This window comes from Schistocerca piceifrons, chromosome 4, assembly GCF_021461385.2.
Source record: "Schistocerca piceifrons isolate TAMUIC-IGC-003096 chromosome 4, iqSchPice1.1, whole genome shotgun sequence".
Taxonomy (NCBI): Eukaryota; Metazoa; Arthropoda; class Insecta; order Orthoptera; family Acrididae; genus Schistocerca; species Schistocerca piceifrons.
Genome location: NC_060141.1, coordinates 316,694,220 through 316,714,205, shown reverse-complemented (window position 1 = coordinate 316,714,205; position 19,986 = coordinate 316,694,220). Strand labels below are relative to the sequence as shown.

The 19,986-nt window shown below is 41.2% G+C and overlaps 1 protein-coding gene across 2 annotated transcripts in view; it reads right to left on the bottom strand.

Annotated features, from left to right (window-relative positions):
• Nucleotides 1-19,986, bottom strand: part of LOC124796464 (valine--tRNA ligase) — a 208,629-nt gene that overhangs the window by 173,100 nt on the left and 15,543 nt on the right. For both annotated transcript variants that reach the window (XM_047260688.1, XM_047260689.1), the window contains exons 4-5: nucleotides 6,300-6,464; nucleotides 3,906-4,107 (exon numbers count right to left, since the gene is read on the bottom strand). In XM_047260688.1, the coding sequence (XP_047116644.1) occupies nucleotides 3,906-4,107; nucleotides 6,300-6,464 (367 nt within the window). The remainder of the gene's footprint in view (nucleotides 1-3,905; nucleotides 4,108-6,299; nucleotides 6,465-19,986) is intronic.

Here is a 19,986-nt window from a genome sequence, read left to right as displayed (position 1 = left end):
CTTTTCATTGCCAGTATACATTTTATATCCTCTCTACTTCAACTATCATCAGTTATTTTGCTCCCCAAATAGCAAAACTCGTTTACTACTTTAAGCATCTCATTTCCTAATCTAATTCCCGCAGCATCACCCGATTTAATCTGACTACATTCCATTATCCTACTTTTTGCTTTTGTTGATGTTCATCTTATATCTTCCTTTCAAGACACTGTCCACTCCGTTCACCTGTCTTCCAGGTCCTTTGCTGGCACTGACAGAATTACAATGTCATCGGCGAATTTCAAAGTTTTTATTTCTTCTCCATGGATTTCAATTCCAACTCCGAATTTTTCTTTTGTTTCCTTTACTGCTTGCTCAATATACAGATTGAATAACATTGGGGATAGGCTACAACCCTGTCTCACTCCCTTCCCAACCACTGCTTCCCTTACATGACCCTGGACTCTTTATAACTGCCGTCTGGTTTCTGTACAATTTGTAAATAGCCTTTTGCTCCCTGTATGTTACCCCTGCCGCCTTCAGAATTTGAAAGAGAGTATTCCAGTCAACATTGTCAAAAGCATTCTCTAAGTCTACAAATGCTAGAAACGAAGGTTTGCCTTTCCGTAATTTATTTTCTAAGATAAGTCATAGGGTCAGTATTGCCTCATGTGTTCCAACATTTCTACGGAATCCAAGCTGATCTTCCCTGAGGTCAGATTCTACCAGTTTTTCAATTCATCTGTAAACAATTAGTGTTAGTATCTTGCAGCCGTGGCTTATTAAACTGATAGTTCGATAATTTTCACATCTGTGAACACCTGCTTTCTTTGGCATTGGAATTATTAAATTCTTCTTGAAGTCTGAGGGTATTTCACTTGTCTCATACATCTTGCTCACCAGATGGTAGAGTTTTGTTAGGCCCGGCTCTCCCAAGGCTGTCAGTAGTCCCGGGGCCTTGTTTCGACTTAGGTCTTTCAGTGCTCTGTCCAACTCTTCATGCAGTATCATATCTCCTACTTCATCTTCATCTACATTCTCTTCCATTTCTATAATATTGACCTCAAGAACATCGCCCTTGTATAGAACCTCTATATACTCCTTCCACCTTTCCGCTTTCCCTTCTTTGCTTAGTACTGGGTTTCCATCTGAGCTCTTGATATTCATGCAAGTGGTTCTCTTTTCTCCAAAGGTCTCTTTAATCTTCCTGTAGGCAGTATCTATCTTACCCCTAGTGAGATAAGCCTCTACATCCTTACATTGGTCCTCTAGCCATCCCTGCTTAGCCATTTTGCACTTCCTGTCAGTATCATTTTTGAGACGTTTGTATTCCTTTTTGCCTGCTTCATTTACTGCATTTTTGTATTTTCTCCTTTCATCAATTAAATTCAATATCTCCTCTGTTACCCAGGGATTTTTATTAGCCCTCGTCTTTTTACCTACTTGATCCTCTGCTACCTTCACTATTTTGTCTCTCAAAGCTACCCATTTTTCTTCTACTGTATTTCTTTCCCCCATTCTTGTCAATCGTTCCCTGATGCTCTCCCTGAAGCTCTCCACAACCACTGGTTCTTTCAGTTTATCCAGGTCCCATCTCCTTAAATTCCCACCTTTTTGCAGTTTCTTCAGTTTTCATCTACAGTTCATAACCAATAGATTGTGGTCAGAGTCCACATCTGCCCCTGGAAATGTCTTACAATTTACAACCTGGTTCCTGAATCTCTGTCTTACCATTATATAATCTATCTGATACCTTCTAGTATCTCCAGGCTTCTTCCATGTATACAGCCTTCTTTCATGATTCTTGAACCAAGTGTTAGCTATGATTAAGTTATGCTCTGTGCAAAATTCTACCAGGTGGCTTCCTCTTTCATTTCTTCCCCCCAATCCATATTCACCTACTACGTTTCCTTCTCTCCCTTTTCCTACTATTGAATTCCAATCACCCATGACTATTAAATTTTCATCTCTCTTCACTATCCGAATAATTTCTTTTATCTCATCATACATTTCATCAATCACGTCATCATCTTCACAGCTAGTTGGCATATAAACTTGTACTACTGTGGTAGGTGTGGGCTTAGTATCTATCTTGGCCACAATAATGCATTCACTATGCTGTTTTACGTACTAAAAAAATTAGAGAATGCCTGAAACATTCCTTTCTTGTCACTTGCAGCCTCAAGTGCACAGGTGGATGAAAATCACTTTCTTCAATAAATTGTGTCACAAAACATGCTCTTTTTGCAAGTGTTTCACTGCCACTTCTAGACTCTTTGGATTCTGGATAATTAACCAGTTCCATCTAGTGTACATACAACAAACTGGTATGTGATACACACTGATATTCCTATCACTAGAAGATTCCATAGAAGAGTAATCATTATTATGACAATAAGGAATTCACAGATTGGATGCTCACTGTTATTCATAATGAGTACCTGCGAGACTCCATGTAATTATGATGGCAGAATTCTCTTAATGAAAAATCAAACATTCTCCTCTCCACACTTCCGAGTCACTACTGCAAAATATGGACGGGACTTTACTCTGTACACTAGTATAAGATTCAGTCAACTAATCAACAAGTAACTGGTGGTGGTGGTGGTGGTGGATGAGATTATTATTATTATTATTATTATTGTTGTTGTTGTTGTTGTTGTTGTTATGGACTGCATATCTCAATATGTATATTATATATCTAAAAACAAAGATGATGTGACTTACCAAACGAAAGTGCTGGCAGGTCGATAGACACACAAACATACACACAAAATTCAAGTTTTGAAACTCTTTGCCTTTACAAATGTCTGCTTGTGTCTGTGTATGTGCGGATGGATATATATATGTGTGTGTGTGTGTGTGTGTGTGTGTGTGTGTGTGTGTGTGTGTGGGCGCGCGCGCGTGCGCGCGAGTGTATACCTGTCCTTTTTTCCCCCTAAGGTAAGTCTTTCCGCTCCAAGGATTGGAATGACTCCTTACCCTCTCCCTTAAAACCCACATCCTTTCGTCTTTCCCTCTCCTTCCCTCTTTCCTGATGAAGCAACCATTTGTTGCGAAAGCTTGAATTTTGTGTGTATGTTTGTGTGTCTATCGACCTGCCAGCACTTTCGTTTGGCAAGTCACATCATCTTTGTTTTTATATAAAAACAAAGATGAGGTGACTTACCTAACGAAAGCGCTGGCAGGTCGATAGACACACAAACAAACACAAACATACACACAAAATTCAAGCTTTCGCAACAAACTGTTGCCTCATCAGGAAAGAGGGAAGGAGAGGGGAAGACGAAAGGAAGTGGGTTTTAAGGGAGAGGGTAAGGAGTCATTCCAATCCCGGGAGCGGAAAGACTTACCTTAGGGGGAAAAAAGGACAGGTATACACTCGCACACATGCACATATCCATCCACACACACAGACACAAGCAGACATATTTGGTCTTTAAATATGTCTGCTTGTGTCTGTATGTGTGGATGGATATGTGCATGTGTGCGAGTGTATACCTGTCCTTTTTTCCCCCTAAGGTAAGTCTTTCCGCTCCCGGGATTGGAATGACTCCTTACCCTCTCCCTTAAAACCCACTTCCTTTCGTCTTCCCCTCTCTTTCCCTCTTTCCTGATGAGGCAACAGTTTGTTGCGAAAGCTTGAATTTTGTGTGTATGTTTGTGTTTGTTTGTGTGTCTATCGACCTGCCAGCGCTTTCGTTAGGTAAGTCACCTCATCTTTGTTTTTATATATAATTTTTCCCACGTGGAATGTTTCCTTCTATTATATTGACATCTTTGTTTTTAGATATATTTTTCCCACGTGGAATGTTTCCCTCTATTATATTCAATATGTATATTGTTTTTTAATCAACATCTTAACATTGTGTGGGTAGTTAGAACTGAAATAACAAAGGAAATTTGAAAGAACTTTAATGGCATACCTCAATATCTGATATTGCAGACTTTAAAGTACAGGACCAATTCACTAAACGATTGCTTCGATATATAACACCTTCGTCATGAAGGCGTACAAATGCCTCTGTAACTGCTCTACACAATTTTGGATCCATAGTGAAACAGGCTCGGTCCCAATCCAGTGATGACCCAAGCCTACGAAGCTGTTCATAGATAGTATCTCCTTTTCTGCAAATTCAAAAAAGAAAAGTGTAAAAAACCTTCATGTCATAAAAACTCAAGGTACAGATACTTCACACTGACTCAAAGACTATAATTCCAAAATCTACTGCATTATCGTGTCTATTTTCTTTTGTTTGATAAAAAAAATTGAAGAACATGCAGCATGCAGAGGGGGTGGAATGCAAGCAAATTATGATACTCACTCTAAAACTCCTCTCTATACAAATAAAGCAATCATTTTTGCAGTTTGGTCAGTGTAAACACTTAAGGTAAGATTGCAAACAATGTGCACTATTTACCCAGTTGTCTGGCAGTTTAAATGTTGCAATGCTTCACTGAAGCAGCGACTGCTACTTCCCTTCCTGAGACACCCCTTCACATCTATGTTGGCTCTCTCCATTCCTGAGCCTCAATTTATCTTGTGGTAACCCAGCTTGGTAAATGTTTCAGAGGGGCATTTATGTATGTTGGTAGCTGATCTTCAGCATCTGATTATATATTAATGAGAAGATTTTCTTTGGTTGCAAGAAAAGTAAATATTAGTTTAGAACTAGACGCCGAGTTTGAATTACCAGTGGTCAGTAAAGAAATAGTGTTGTTTGGGGAAAGGGGAGGTTGGGGAGGGGATTACATAATTTGCTGGTGAAAACAGTCAAATACTTAAGAAATTAAGATGACACAGCATGTAGATGACCCACAGTAACCTATGGTACATTTTCGGTTGGTTCACACTGCTTGCTTTGCTTATGCCAAATAAAGTTATCAACTTCTAATCTAACCAAGGCCCTGGTCTATATAATAAACAAGCAATAAAACCAATTATTGGATGCTAAACACAAGGTCTCATAGTATGCTTTATATTTTGTCATTTTTACATAGTAAAAGTAAAAACTCAGGTAGCTGAGGGACTTTTTTGGGTCTAATAAAATATTACACTGCCTTTTTCAAAAGGCCATACCAGCATTTGCCTTAAGTGATTTATGGAAAACACCTAGAATATAACTCTGTGTGGCTGTACATGGATTTGAACCCTACTTCTCTTAAGAGCACAGAGCTGTAACTATTGCACCACTACACTGTGCTGCTTCAGATGCCCCACACAAAGGTCAGAAGAAGACAAGGTCACATAATATCCAATATGACCATGCCTCATACAGCTCTACAGTGTTCAAAGTAACCTTAAATTTGAGACAATTCCACTTTCAGCATCACTACAGAGAGTACCAAATTGGAAAAACAACACATTTTTCAATAAGAAAGCCTCAGCAAATCTTTTACATCAGGAAAAAGTCATAAAATGTGAGGAAGAAATGTTAGAGTTTACTGAGCCATTAAAAGTCTGTATAATTAGAGATAGGGTACAAACTCGGTTAGAGAGGAATAAGACAGGAAATCAAAGTTTGCACTGCTAAAGAAACCATCTCAGAATTTGTAATTTGGAGATACCATGGAAAACAAACAAGGATGATGACTAGGTTATATAAGCCCCTCGCCTCCTGAACATAAATGCCATGTCTTCATGCACCACATCATTAGCCACGAAGAGTGAAGAAAAAAAAAAATCAAAGAAGTGCAAAATCTACAAATGGATGTTTAAAATAAAAACCATCCCAATTTTTGTAACAAGAACAGTTAAGAATTGAAATCTTGTTGAGATTCAGGTTATTAGAGAAGGAGAAAAATGCAGATACATGATAGGAATGAATCACAAAATAGTAATTTTGAATTTAGAAAACAACAAGAACTGAAGTAGTAGTAGTTATGTAGTGTAAGGGCAAAATGGAGTCTGTAAGTATTTACTCCTTTGTTCAAACACAACAAATGTCTGGCTCTGTACATGGCACCTTCCACTTTTTAAAAAAGCCTTTGGTATGTTATACTGTATTCTACAAGGACAGAAATGTGTATACTTTATCTGGAGTAAAAAAAAAAAAAGAACAAAACAAAGAAAGGCAGAGGCTAGTATAATTTTTTTTATCTGTTATCTGTGGCACTGCACACTACTCATCCTCCAACTACAAGTAAATGATTACCTTTCTTCATTTTTGTTTGTTAAAGACACAAACATTTAAGAACACAGATTATATTGTTTTCTAATCTTTATACAGCTTGACAACTCTGCCTTCTTTACTCTGTATAGCTTTTCAGCAACCAAACATTCTCTCTCCCAACAGCGGAAACTCGATAAAAAAACTTACTCCTTGCGCCACTGCCATACTTTTTCAATAAATTTTTCTCTCCCAATATCATGGCGAGTCTTCTTTTCTTCCTTCCATAACTTCTTCTCCACAACAACCTGTGTGGCAATTCCAGCATGATCACACCCAGGAACCCATAATGTTGTGCGACCTTTCATCCGGTTCCTGCAGACATCACAAAATTTAAATTAAGCAGTAATTAATATTGTTAATATTTTCATTAGTTCCTGATAGTACTATTTAACAAGAGGATACTTATTTACAATGGCAACAATAAGGGAATCTACACTTTCTAGGCATATTTCACAGATGAAATCTTGCCTGGTCATCAGCCAAGTTGTGGCATCAGGTTGTGGCAACGTTTTGACAAGTTTCCTTCCATCAATTCCAGGCAATGTCTGATTCTCATCTGGTCTGTTTCTTTATAGCTGCTGGACCACAAACTTCTTTACAGAGAGCCCAATGGGTGAGCCACACGCGTGTCTCAAGAAGAGGAAATGTCGTGGTTGGTGGCACAGTCAAACACGTGGCACAACTGCTAAAACCTCTCTTGGGCCACTGTACATGCCACATCAAGAACTCAACAGAGTTTGTGAAAGTGCTTTACGAGAGAGATCTGGACAAGGGTTACCTCCTAGTCACCTTCACTGTCATGTCTCTCCTGATGCATTTACCACTAGAAGGTTCTTTATTATTACTGGATAATCACTTTGAGAGTGACAACGGTTTCGACATGCATTCACCATCACCTACTTCCAATACAGTGGAAATTTTTACAGACCGACAGACAGAGTTGCCACTGGATACCCTCTACAACCAATTTGTGGTTTGACTGTATAGTGTAGAAAAGCTACAAGAGTTCCTGGGCCACCTTAATGGTACACACAACAATGTCAAGTTCACAAGGGAGGTAGAAGAAAATGGATGCCTACCATTCCTAGGCATTCTGATGAATAAGAACCCTGATGGTGTAAGCTGGGACATTGCATTTACAGGAAGAAGACCCACAGATCTGTACCTAAACACCACAACTGCCACCATCCGGTACAATGCAAATCTGTGTTTACCACCCAGATATATAGAGCGCTAGCCATATGCGACTAGGAAAGTCTGCCTACCAGTTACAGCATCTGTATGAAACCTTTCACAAGAACAGTTACTAGATGAGCTCTCCAGCTGAAAACACTCCAGAAGAAAAACCAGGTGACTGGCATTCCTTATGCGCAGGGCCACCCAAAGACAAGATTACCAGAATAATGGAGAAACACAACACAAAAACCATTTTCCACTCAATAATTAAAATTAAAAAAAAACTGATAGTTATTGGAATAGGAGTAATTTACCTGATTTTTCTATGCTAAGTATTTTATGGGCAGCATGTTACAGGAAGTCAGCACACACTGTACCAACCAACTACCCAAACAATAGGGTGTGAACTGGGCCAGAAATGAACACTCTAGACAAAATTGATATGTGAGGTGCACTATCTACAGATCAACAAATAGTGACAATTAAGTATCAATAGGTGCCACACTGCAGCGAAAGTGACAAAACTTAGTAAAAAGTAATACCACTGTAATGTTTATGATAAATGTCCTCAAAGTTCTGATAGTCAAAAACCTTATCATTAAAATTTTACTTGTGTGGAAATAATAAATCGCTTCTAAGTATTGAAGTTGTCATTTGCTCTTCATGCAGGAATTAGTGTAACATTAGTCAAAAACAGAGATGAAAGTCATTAGTCATCTTAGATGGTCCTGTATTGCACATGTTCAATTTGGCCACTTTTTAGCACCACTAAGCCTTTTTTACTACTTTGCCACAAGAAACTTTCAGTTTGTGAATGAAACAGTTGGTCATCTATCTGATGTCCAATACCTTTACAGTCATATACTTCCTTCCCTAGAAGTCATTTTCTTAATCTATACTGCTATTGGTCAAGACACTTTTGCACATTGCTAATGAGATCGAATTCCTATATTTTAGCTTCACTACCAGGCAAACATAAAACTTTTATTTCTAAGTTTTGTTTTCTTGCCGTATGCTGACGGCTGAACAGCTTGGTGGCTTGTCCTCAGGCATGTCAACTACCACTTGAAAATGGCTTAATAACCAAAATTTGACAACACGGCAAAATAAACAATAATTACAACTGATGGCAGAAATTTTGTCATTTCAGGAATGCTGTACGACTGGCCGAAGGAGAGTGTGTCTAGTTTCTGTTCATGCATTGGTTCAAAAAGTATTTGGAACATTTTGCTCACTTCTGACAGCCTTCCCCCTTGGACTCAGAATTGAACACAGAGTGGCTGCCCTCTTGAGACACTCACATAAAAGAGCTTCCTGGGAAAGTACCACATGTGGAATATTAAAATGATACTAGAAGGATTCAACCTCTTGGGCACCATTGGCAGTTCCATTATAGGTCCAAGCTTTCTGGAGCTATGGAAACCACCATTAACACAATCAGAACTCAGAAGTGGTTATCATATTTTTTTTATGATGTTATAAAAGTTCTAATGTACAGTATAAGCAGAAACTTCGTTGGTCTTAAGGTCTCTCTGGTGTCAATTGTCACTCACAACAATAGGATATGTACAATGCCTGACAAAAAAATTAGCACCTAGAAGACATGATCAGATGTTAATTTAATTTCATACATGTACACACGATTGGCAGCTATCCAAATGATAAGAGTTTAATGACAGGAAGAACAGCCACCAGAGTGCTTTAGTTTTGTTCACGTTTAGTCTTGTTACCAGGTCTGGTAGAACATATAAACGGCATGAATGTCAGAGGTTGAGTGATGATTGGGAAGTACAAGAAGATGCCACATATTCTCCGAGACAGCATTAACAGCATCTAAAATAGTTTCATAGAGCCTCATTGTGGGTCTCTATTTGGCCGTCTGGCCAAAAAGTGTAATATTCAAATTCATGGGCTATTCAGATATGACAGAGCTCCGATGTTGATCTCCATGAGATAGGGAACAAGCACACTCATCGTTCCGGTTGGTCACATCTGACAACTGTGAGGGAGGTTCATCATATTGTGCACCAAACATATCATAACCTCTTCACATTTGCTCCTGCCATTTGAGGACAAGTAATAGACTCTCTGCAACATTCTGTGTCATCTTACAAAACTGGTCAGTGGCTAGAAGGAGCTGTACCAGGGAATTACCGTCCCATGTGTAGGTTGTCATTACCACAACACAAACAAGTGTATTTGGAGATGTCCATGACCAAGAAACATGAACTGGAGATGAATGGTGCTGTACTGTGTTCAGCAATGAATCGCAGTTCTGCACTATCCTGGATGGACATTGTCAGCAAGTATGGCAGTGTGACCTGTGGATATGTATATATGTTGTGTACATAGTTACGCGTAGTCAGCGCGCACACAACTTTCCCACTAGAGCGCGCCCCACTAAGCACAACAGCGCAGGTGCAGCACTCGTCCATCTCCGCACTACGAGATTGCGCTGTCTTAGAGATGGACCAAATTCTGCTTCCGCCGATCCGCATATTAATATGTAACGCAGCCAATGAGATTGCTGCTAACGTAAAACCTTTTCTCCTCGCGGATCACACTCACGCAGCGATACCTGAATGCGCAAGGTATTATAACGAGAGTACAGACCTCCGATTAGTCAGTCTGCATTTGTCTGCACCAGTCTACATTTGTCTGTACCAGTCTATAGTCAAGTTTCAGTCTGCGCCTAATAAGATTATCATATTCCTGTACATAGCCATGAAGAGAAATGTATAGACACTTTGTCAAGTATCAGAGATATGTGAGAATAAGATTAACGTACCAAGACCAAAGGAACTTCAGATTGTCAATTGTAAATAGCATCCAGAATCAAGTTAAGTAAGGTTTACGATTGTTATTATTTTAATAAATGTGTGTGAAAATTAATCAAGTTCTGTTTAAAGTTGGTCACTGTCAATCTGCTACTCTTAAGCGTGCAAGTGGCATTTCTATCGTCTGACCTAACGGCAGAAGATAAACACGCCACGATAAGACCACGAGACATATTGCTGACACTCGCCTACTTCGTTAGAGCGACAAGTCAAATAATCTGATGGTGTGTGTACCGAAGGTCTTACAGTACGCACACCACATTGGCGGCGAGGTACTAAGGAAACAGATGATTTCAGCACAATTACGGACGACCACGTGTGAGCCTGCAATAAAATGGAATTACAGTGGACTTCGGGAAGCTACATACTTGACTGATAACCCGCTCTCTTGCAGCTAAGATATCATTATTGCAGTAATCTAGTCGCACTTGGAATTTTCAGATAACCATGGACCTCACAGCGCAGATCGTAAATCTCATGGCACAAATACAACAGACGCAACAGGCGTTGATTACAAGAGTGGAACGTTTCGAGTCGCAGCCTGCCGTAGCATCTCCGCTACAAATTAAAGTTCCGCCACCACCTTTCGCAGTTTACAACATCAAGGACGAAGCACGGCCGGACTATGTGGCACGCCTGGAACAGCACTTCCTCACACACCAGATATGAGGTGATGTAGAAAAAAGATCTTATTTTTTGGCAAATTGCGGCGCAGCTATCTACAACCTTCTCTTAAAACTGAGTCCGACTTGTGAACCGACAAATTTGTCATTCCCAGCTATCAAAGACTTGCTCGAAAAATACTTCGACAAGCAAACGCATGTCGCGGCTGCAAGGCATAAATTTTACTTATGCAAGAAAAAGGCACTGCAGACATACACGGAATGGATTACTCAGTTGCAAGGATTAACTAGGAACTGCAAATTTATTTGTGAAACGAAAATTGTAAAAAGTCCTATGCTGATTCTTTAATACGTGATATGCTCATAAGGCATTCACCAGACGAGAACTTAAGGAAAGAGCTCCTTAGTTTAATCAATGCGTCCTTGCAAGACTGTTTACCAATCATTCGAGCACACGAACAAAGCCAAGCTTCTCTGAGTGTGGTACAAGACGACGGCTGTGACGTGTTCGCGACACAGGTACGCGAAACGGGGCAGCGCGGCCCGCATACCCAAGGTCGTAAACAGGACAGCAAGGCTAGGCTCACGCAATCTAAGAACGGATCACACACCCAAGCTCAAAGACTGAAGTTGAAATCATGTCTTAAATGTGAAATCAATCATCACAGAGACAATTGTTACTATCGTAATGCACATTGTGACTTTTGCAAACGAAAAAGGCACAAATCAGAAGTGTATACTAAGAAAAGTGTACAGTCTAGAAATAAGTTTAGCAATAAGAAAGTGCTTAATTTTAAGAAGTATACCTCCAATGCGTGTGACGATATGAATAGGCAAGACTATATTCAGGTTTCAAAAGTTAAACATAAAGTTAATGCTGTTGCGCATAACAGGAACAAGTCTTTGTATGTAACATTACTGGTGAACAAAATACCTATCAAATTCCAGACTGACACAGGATCATCGATCTCTATAATAAATCTGCACATGCATAAATGGCTAGGTTCTCCTAAATTGCAGCATTTTGACAGCTCACTGTACAGCTACAGTAATAAACAAATTCCAGTCAAAGGTGCACTGACGACGGAAGTAACTTACAAACAGTTTACCAAGACAGCTACTTTAGCAGTAGTTAACACCCATAAGGCATCAAACTTGCTGGGTCTGGATCTCTTTAACGAATTAGGCTTCACAATCCATGGAGCGAAACAGGTCACACATGAAGTTCCGAAAGGAAAATTACAAACAGTGTTGCAGAAGTACGATGATATTTTTTCCTCCGCAACAGGCAGTGTAACAGATTACCAGGCTCACACTACGCTGACACTGAATGCAGTGCCGAAGTTTTGCAAAGCTACAACAGTCCCTTACACAATGAAAGAACGCGTAAAACAAGAACTTGACCGTTTAGAAGGCAATGGTATTATCGAACCAGTCACATGTAGCGCCTGGCCAACACCAATTGTTGTCATAGAAAAGCCAAATGGATCATTACGTATCTGTGGAGATTTCAAGAATACTGTCAATTCACAGTGCACTATAGATATATACCCAACTCCGAAACCGGAAGAACTGATGTATAAATTAGCAGGGGGTGTGTATTTCGCCAAACTGGATTTAAAGGAAGCATATCTGCAGATCCCTTTAGACAAAGATACACAAAAGTTTATGGTCATAAATACTCCATTTGGATTGTACAGATACAAGCGCTTACCATTTGGTATCGCTAGTGCACCAAGCATCTTTCAACGTTACTTGGAACAATTAATTAGAAACTGTCCTAACGCAGTTAACTATCATGATGACATAATCGTCTCGGGAAAAACTCCACAAGATTTACTAGATAACCTGGACGAACTGTTCAAGGTTCTCAGAAAGGCCAATCTCAGGCGCAACAAGGACAAATGTACATTTTTTGTCAAGAAAATTCAGTATTTAGGACATATAGTGTCAAATAATGCAATCAGTTCGACACCACAGCATATAGAAGCAATACAGAAATTGCCAGCTCCGAAAAACTTGAAGCAACTAAGAGCTTTATTAGGCCAAATTAATTATTACCAGAAATTCATACCGAAAGCAGCTGAAATTTCCGAACCGTTGCAAAGATTGCTTCGCAAAGGAGTCGCGTGGAATTGGTCCAAAGAATGCCAGCGCGCATTCGACAAACTGAAACAAAGTTTAGTAGACACAAAATGTCTTACGACATATGACCCGCAAAAGTTGATCACTACTGCGGCGGACTTGTCAGATTACGGGATCGGTGCAGTCATGTCTCATAAGCATCAAGAAATTGAACGACCAATTGCATGTTGTTGTTGTTGTTGTTGTTGTTGTGGTCTTCAGTCCTGAGACTGGTTTGATGCAGCTCTCCATGCTACTCTATCCTGTGCAAGCTTTTTCATCTCCCAGTACCTACTGCAACCTACATCCTTCTGAATCTGCTTAGTGTATTCATCTCTTGGTCTCCCTCTACGATTTTTACCCTCCACGCTGCCCTGCAATACTAAATTGGTGATCCCTTGATGCCTCAGAGCATGTCCTACCAACCAATCCCTTCTTCTGGTCAAGTTGTGCCACAAACTTCTCTTCTCCCCAATCCTATTCAGTACTTCCTCATTAGTTATGTGATCTACCCATCTAATCTTCAGCATTCTTCTGTAGCACAACATTTCGAACGCTTCTATTCTCTTCTTGTCCAAACTATTTATCGTCCATGTTTCACTTCCATACATGTCTACACTCCATACGAATACTTTCAGAAATGACTTCCTGACACTTAAATCAATACTGGATGTTAACAAATTTCTCTTCTTCAGAAACGCTTTCCTTGCCATTGCCAGCCTACATTTTATATCCTCTCTACTTCGACCATCATCAGTTATTTTGCTCCCCAAATAGCAAAACTCCTTTACTACTTTAAGTGCCTCATTTCCTAATCTAATTCCCTCAGCATCACCCGACTTAATTAGACTACATTCCATTATCCTTGTTTTGCTTTTGTTGATGTTCATCTTATATCCTCCTTTCAAGACACTGTCCATTCCATTCAACTGCTCTTGCAAGTCCTTTGCTGTCTCTGACAGAATTACAATGTCATCGGCGAACCTCAAAGTTTTTATTTCTTCTCCATGAATTTTAATACCTACTCCGAATTTTTCTTTTGTTTCCTTTACTGCTTGCTCAATATATAGATTGAACAACATCGGGGAGAGGCTACACCCCTGTCTTACTCCCTTCCCAACCACTGCTTCCCTTTCATGTCCCTCGACTCTTATAACTGCCATCTGGTTTCTGTACAAATTGTAAATAGCCTTTCGCTCCCTGTATTTTACCCCTGCCACCTTCAGAATTTGAAAGAGAGTATTCCAGTCAACATTGTCAAAAGCTTTCTCTAAGTCTACAAATGCTAGAAACGTAGGTTTGCCTTTCCTTAATCTTTCTTCTAAGATAAGTCGTAAGGTCAGTATTGCCTCACGTGTTCCAGTGTTTCTACGGAATCCAAACTGATCTTCCCCGAGGTTGGCTTCTACTAGGTTTTCCATTCGTCTGTAAAGAATTCGTGTTAGTATTTTGCAGCTGTGACTTATTAAGCTGATAGTTCGGTAATTTTCACATCTGTCAACACCTGCTTTCTTTGGGATTGGAATTATTATATTCTTCTTGAAGTCTGAGGGTATTTCGCCTGTTTCATACATCTTGCTCACCAGATGGTAGAGTTTTATCAGGACTGGCTCTCCCACGGCCGTCAGTAGTTCCAATGGAATATTGTCTACTCCGGGGGCCTTGTTTCGACTCAGGTCTTTCAGTGCTCTGTCAAACTCTTCACGCAGTATCATATCTCCCATTTCATCTTCATCTACATCCTCTTCCATTTCCATAATATTGTCCTCAAGTACATCGCCCTTGTATAGACCCTCTATATACTCCTTCCACCTTTCTGCTTTCCCTTCTTTGCTTAGAACTGGGTTTCCATCTGAGCTCTTGATATTCATACAAGTCGTTCTCTTATCTCCAAAGGTCTCTTTAATTTTCCTGTAGGCGGTATCTATCTTACCCCTAGTGAGATAGGCCTCTACATCCTTACATTTGTCCTCTAGCCATCCCTGCTTAGCCATTTTGCACTTCCTGTCGATCTCATTTTTGAGACGTTTGTATTCCTTTTTGCCTGTTTCACTTACTGCATTTTTATATTTTCTCCTTTCATCAATTAAATTCAATATTTCTTCTGTTACCCAAGGATTTCTACTAGCCCTCGTCTTTTTACCTACTTGATCCTCAGCTGCCTTCACTACTTCATCCCTCAAAGCTACCCATTCTTCTTCTACTGTATTTATTTCCCCCATTCCTGTCAATTGCTCCCTTATGCTCTCCCTGAATCTCTGTACAACCTCTGGTTCTTTTAGTTTATCCAGGTCCCATCTCCTTAAATTCCCACCTTTTTGCAGTTTCTTCAGTTTTAATCTACAGGTCATAACCAATAGATTGTGGTCAGAGTCCACATCTGCCCCTGGAAATGTCTTGCAATTAAAAACCTGGTTCCTAAATCTCTGTCTTACCATTATATAATCTATCTGAAACCTTTTAGTATCTCCAGGGTTCTTCCATGTATACAACCTTCTTTCATGATTCTTAAACCAAGTGTTAGTTATGATTATGTTGTGCTCTGCGCAAAATTCGACCAGGCGGCTTCCTCTTTCATTTCTGTCCCCCAATCCATATTCACCTACTATGTTTCCTTCTCTCCCTTTTCCTACACTCGAATTCCAGTCACCCATGACTATTAAATTTTCGTCTCCCTTCACAATCTGAATAATTTCTTTTATTTCATCATACATTTCTTCAATTTCTTCGTCATCTGCAGAGCTAGTTGGCACATAAACTTGTACTACTGTAGTAGGCGTGGGCTTCGTATCTATCTTGGCCACAATAATGCGTTCACTATGCTGTTTGTAGTAGCTTACCCGCATTCCTATTTTCCTATTCATTATTAAACCTACTCCTGCATTACCCCTATTTGATTTTGTGTTTATAACCCTGTAGTCACCTGACCAGAAGTCTTGTTCCTCCTGCCACCGAACTTCACTAATTCCCACTATATCTAACTTCAACCTATCCATTTCCCTTTTTAAATTTTCTAACCTACCTGCCCGATTAAGGGATCTGACATTCCACGCTCCGATCCGTAGAACGCCAGTTTTCTTTCTCCTGATAACGACATCCTCTTGAGTAGTCCCCGCCCAGAGATCCGAATGGGGGACTATTTTACCTCCGGAATATTTTACCCAAGAGGACGCCATCATCATGTAATCATACAGTAAAGCTGCATGCCCTCGGGAAAAATTACGGCTGTAGTTTCCCCTTGCTTTCAGCCGTTCGCAGTACCAGCACAGCAAGGCCGTTTTGGTTATTGTTACAAGGCCAGATCAGTCAATCATCCAGACTGTTGCCCTTGCAACTACTGAAAAGGCTGCTGCCCCTCTTCAGGAACCACACGTTTGTCTGGCCTCTCAACAGATACCCCTCCGTTGTGGTTGCACCTACGGTACGGCTATCTGTATCGCTGAGGCACGCAAGCCTCCCCACCAACGGCAAGGTCCATGGTTCATGGGGGGGACCAATTGCATACGCGTCGAAAACATTAAACTCAAGTCAACGACACTATAGCCAAGTAGAAAAAGAGGCACTAGCAATTATCTTTGCAGTGAAGATGTTTCATGACTACATATATGGATGAAAATTTATTCTGCTCACAGACCATAAGCCATTGGTGACAATATTCGGACCACATAATAGTGTATCCACTAAGACAGCACAGCGTTTACGACGTAGGGCATTGCTACTGTCTAATTACAACTACGAGATCTTATATACACCGACGGCAAAACATGCCAACGCCGATGTACTTTCACGTCTACCGGCAGGTCAAGATGAACATTTTGACAAATCTGAGGACGTATGTTTTCAGATAGACGTAATCAGTGAGGATGTCTTGGAAAATTTCCCCGTCAATGCCACATTAATAGCTAAGTTAGTGCCCAAAGATCCAGTGTTATCGAAGATAAAGCAGTATATTCTTGGGGAATGGCCAACCGATAAGAACATGTTAGCTCAGCCAGAAGTGAAATCTTATTGGAACATGAGACATGCTCTCACAGTGCACAAAGGCGTCATATTAGTTCACAGTGAAACGGGAAAAACAAGAGTAGTTATACCCAAAGCTCTCAGGAATAAAGTGTTAAAAATGTTACACCAATGTCATTGGGGTATAGTACGCATGAAACGCATGGCCAGAGAACATTGCTACTGGAAGAACATTGATGAAGATATTGAAACAATGCTTTCTAATTGTAAATTATATCAGATGCATCAATCAGCTCCGCCAAGACAATATTTTCCGTGGCCACAGGCAACACAACCTTGGTGAAGATTGCATATTGACTATGCAGGTCCTTTTCTTGGAACTTCTTGGTTAATTGTCATTGATGCATTTTCAAAATTCCCTTTTGTACTACAAATGAGTACAACTTCTTCAGCAACAACAATTCAAGCGTTGTCAAAGATCTTTTCCATTGAAGGATTGCCCCAAACCATAGTGACCGATAACGGCACACAATTTACGTCGCAAGAATTCCAGTCATTCTGTCAGATGAACGGAATTGCACATTACAAAACGGCACCATTTCACCCTGAGGCTAATGGACTCACCGAACGATTCGTACGAACGTTCAAGGCACACATGACAAAGTTGGTGCAACAGTACAACAAAGAGACTTCCTTATTAATTTTTCTGTCACAATACAGAGCTACTCCGCACGAGGCACAGTCACCAGCAGAGAAACTGCATGGGCGACAACACAGGACTTTGATGTCTATCCTAAAACCCACAATGCATCCAGAAAATGATCACCGAACATCGAAAGGACGACGATTCCACGTAAACGACAAAGTCCTCGTAACTGTCTACAGTCGAGGACAGCGTACTTGGACACAAGGAATCATTCTAGAATGCATTGGAAATGTCATGTATAGAATAAGAACGCAAAGTGGCATAGTTATTCGCCATACTAATCAATTACGGCAGCAAAGACAGCAGTCACATATAGGCAGAACTCCTAGGCTGTTTCATTTTGCAGACTCAGAAGACGATGTTAACCTCGAGCAGCTCGCAGGATTCCAGACGCCGTCACCGGCAGCCGACGCCGCCATCACAGCCAACGCAGCCACCGCCGCCGCCGCCGCAGGACCTTCATGGGCAGCCGACTACACCAACCATCCACAGCCGACATCCCCAGAGAAGATGGACGTCGAAGAAGAATTAGATTTACGCTGTGACTAATGTACTGATGTTGAAATGCAATTATGTAACAAAATTTTTGCTTATCCGGTTCCCTGTTCCGTAGGTTTTGAGTGGGTTTTCCTAGCCGACCGCAGGCGAATGTCACGGGGAGCAACATGTGTGCACCCACAGACATATGCACGCCGAAAAGCAAGGAAGCAGAAAAAAAGGCTTTTTAAGCAAACTTCAAAAGCTTTTTTTCTTTCCCCGGAAGGGAGGGATGTTGTGTACATAGTTCCACATAGCCAGTGCGTACACAACTTTCCCACTAGAGCGCGCCCCACTAAGCACAACAGCGCAGGTGCAGCACTCGTCCATCTCCGCACTACGAGACGGTGCTGTCTTAGAGACGGACCAAATTCTGCTTCCGCCGATCCGCATATTAATATGTAACGCAGCCAATGAGATTGCTGCTAACGTAAAACCTTTTCTCCTCGCGGATCACACTCACACAGCGATACCTGAATGCGCAAGGTATTATAACGAGTGTACAGACCTCCGATTAGTCAGTCTGCATTTGTCTGCACCAGTCTACATTTGTCTGTACCAGTGTTGGCCAGTGTGGGCCAGGAGTTGGAGAGCACTAAGCTTCCGCATACATGTAGTTTTTAGGTGGCGAATGTGGGGCAGCCATGTCAGATTGTTATCAAAAATAAGGCCCAAGAAACAGGACTGTGCTATAGCATTGATGAGCTGGTCGCTTAAATAATGTTATGGATAAGGATGTACTGTGGGTCAATGACAAAAATGCATAACCTGCGTTGTGGAGGGAGAAAACTGAACCTGCTGGATGGCACCTTGGAGCCAGTGCTCAGCAGATGCTACCAAGTGGGAGCTGCACCAGATGCAAAAATTGTTGTACAATGCTGGTGTAACCAGATGCCCAACAGATATCACAAGCCCATTGATGGCAATGAGGAAGAGTGTGACACTTAGCACAGAACCCTGTGGGATACCGTTCTCCTGAATTCGAGGGGAGCTGAGTGAAGTGACAACTTGAACCTGGAAAAGCCAGTGAGATAAAAACTCACAGATAAAAATTGGAACGGGACTATGGAAGCCCCAGTCACTAATCACTAATGACATCAGACGGAACCAAAGTGCAGACCCCACTCGATGTTGCCCTGGAGGCCGGCAAAGTTCCGACACAACACCCGATAATCACGAAATGTTGGAGAGTGGTCATCATGGAAATGTGTTTCTTGAAGAATACGAGGAGACAAAATATTGCATTTCTGTCAGGTGACAATAGTATTCATTCAATTCCACTGGATGATCGTGTGGTGAGAGTCCAGGTTAGACGTAAAGAAGATGAGAGGTGGTCATGTCATCTGGCCAGTAGTCGTCACTGACAATGATGGGGTGACATTCATAAATAAGATTTCAGACTCAGGTTGCAAGGAGGGAAATGGTACCTCCAAGAGGCACCAGGTGGGCCCTTATGTTTCTTCATCTTCTCTTTTGGAGGTGGAGGAGGGCAGGGCAAGATCTAAAACCGAAAGAGAATGGGTGGCCTTGGGGTGCATAGATGGCGCATCTCGTGGCCAAGCGGTGATAGGAATCCTCTGGCCTGAGAGACGCCAGGCAGAGGGGTCCTGGGAGGGAGCCTGATCACCAGCAGGTGCCAAAGAAGGGGGGCACTACTTCTGCTGAGGAGGAGGAGTTGCTCCCGGATGGGAGGTCTCAGGAGCTGCAGCGGAGGGTGATGGGGCTGGGGTAACGAAGAGGTAGGAGGAGGAAATGAAGTAACAGAGGCAAAAGTCGAATTTACGCACACAGGTGGCAGAACACAGGGGTTTCCCTCACGGATTGGGTGTCCAGTCAGGACACAGAGGGTCCGCCGTACAGCGGAAAGACAT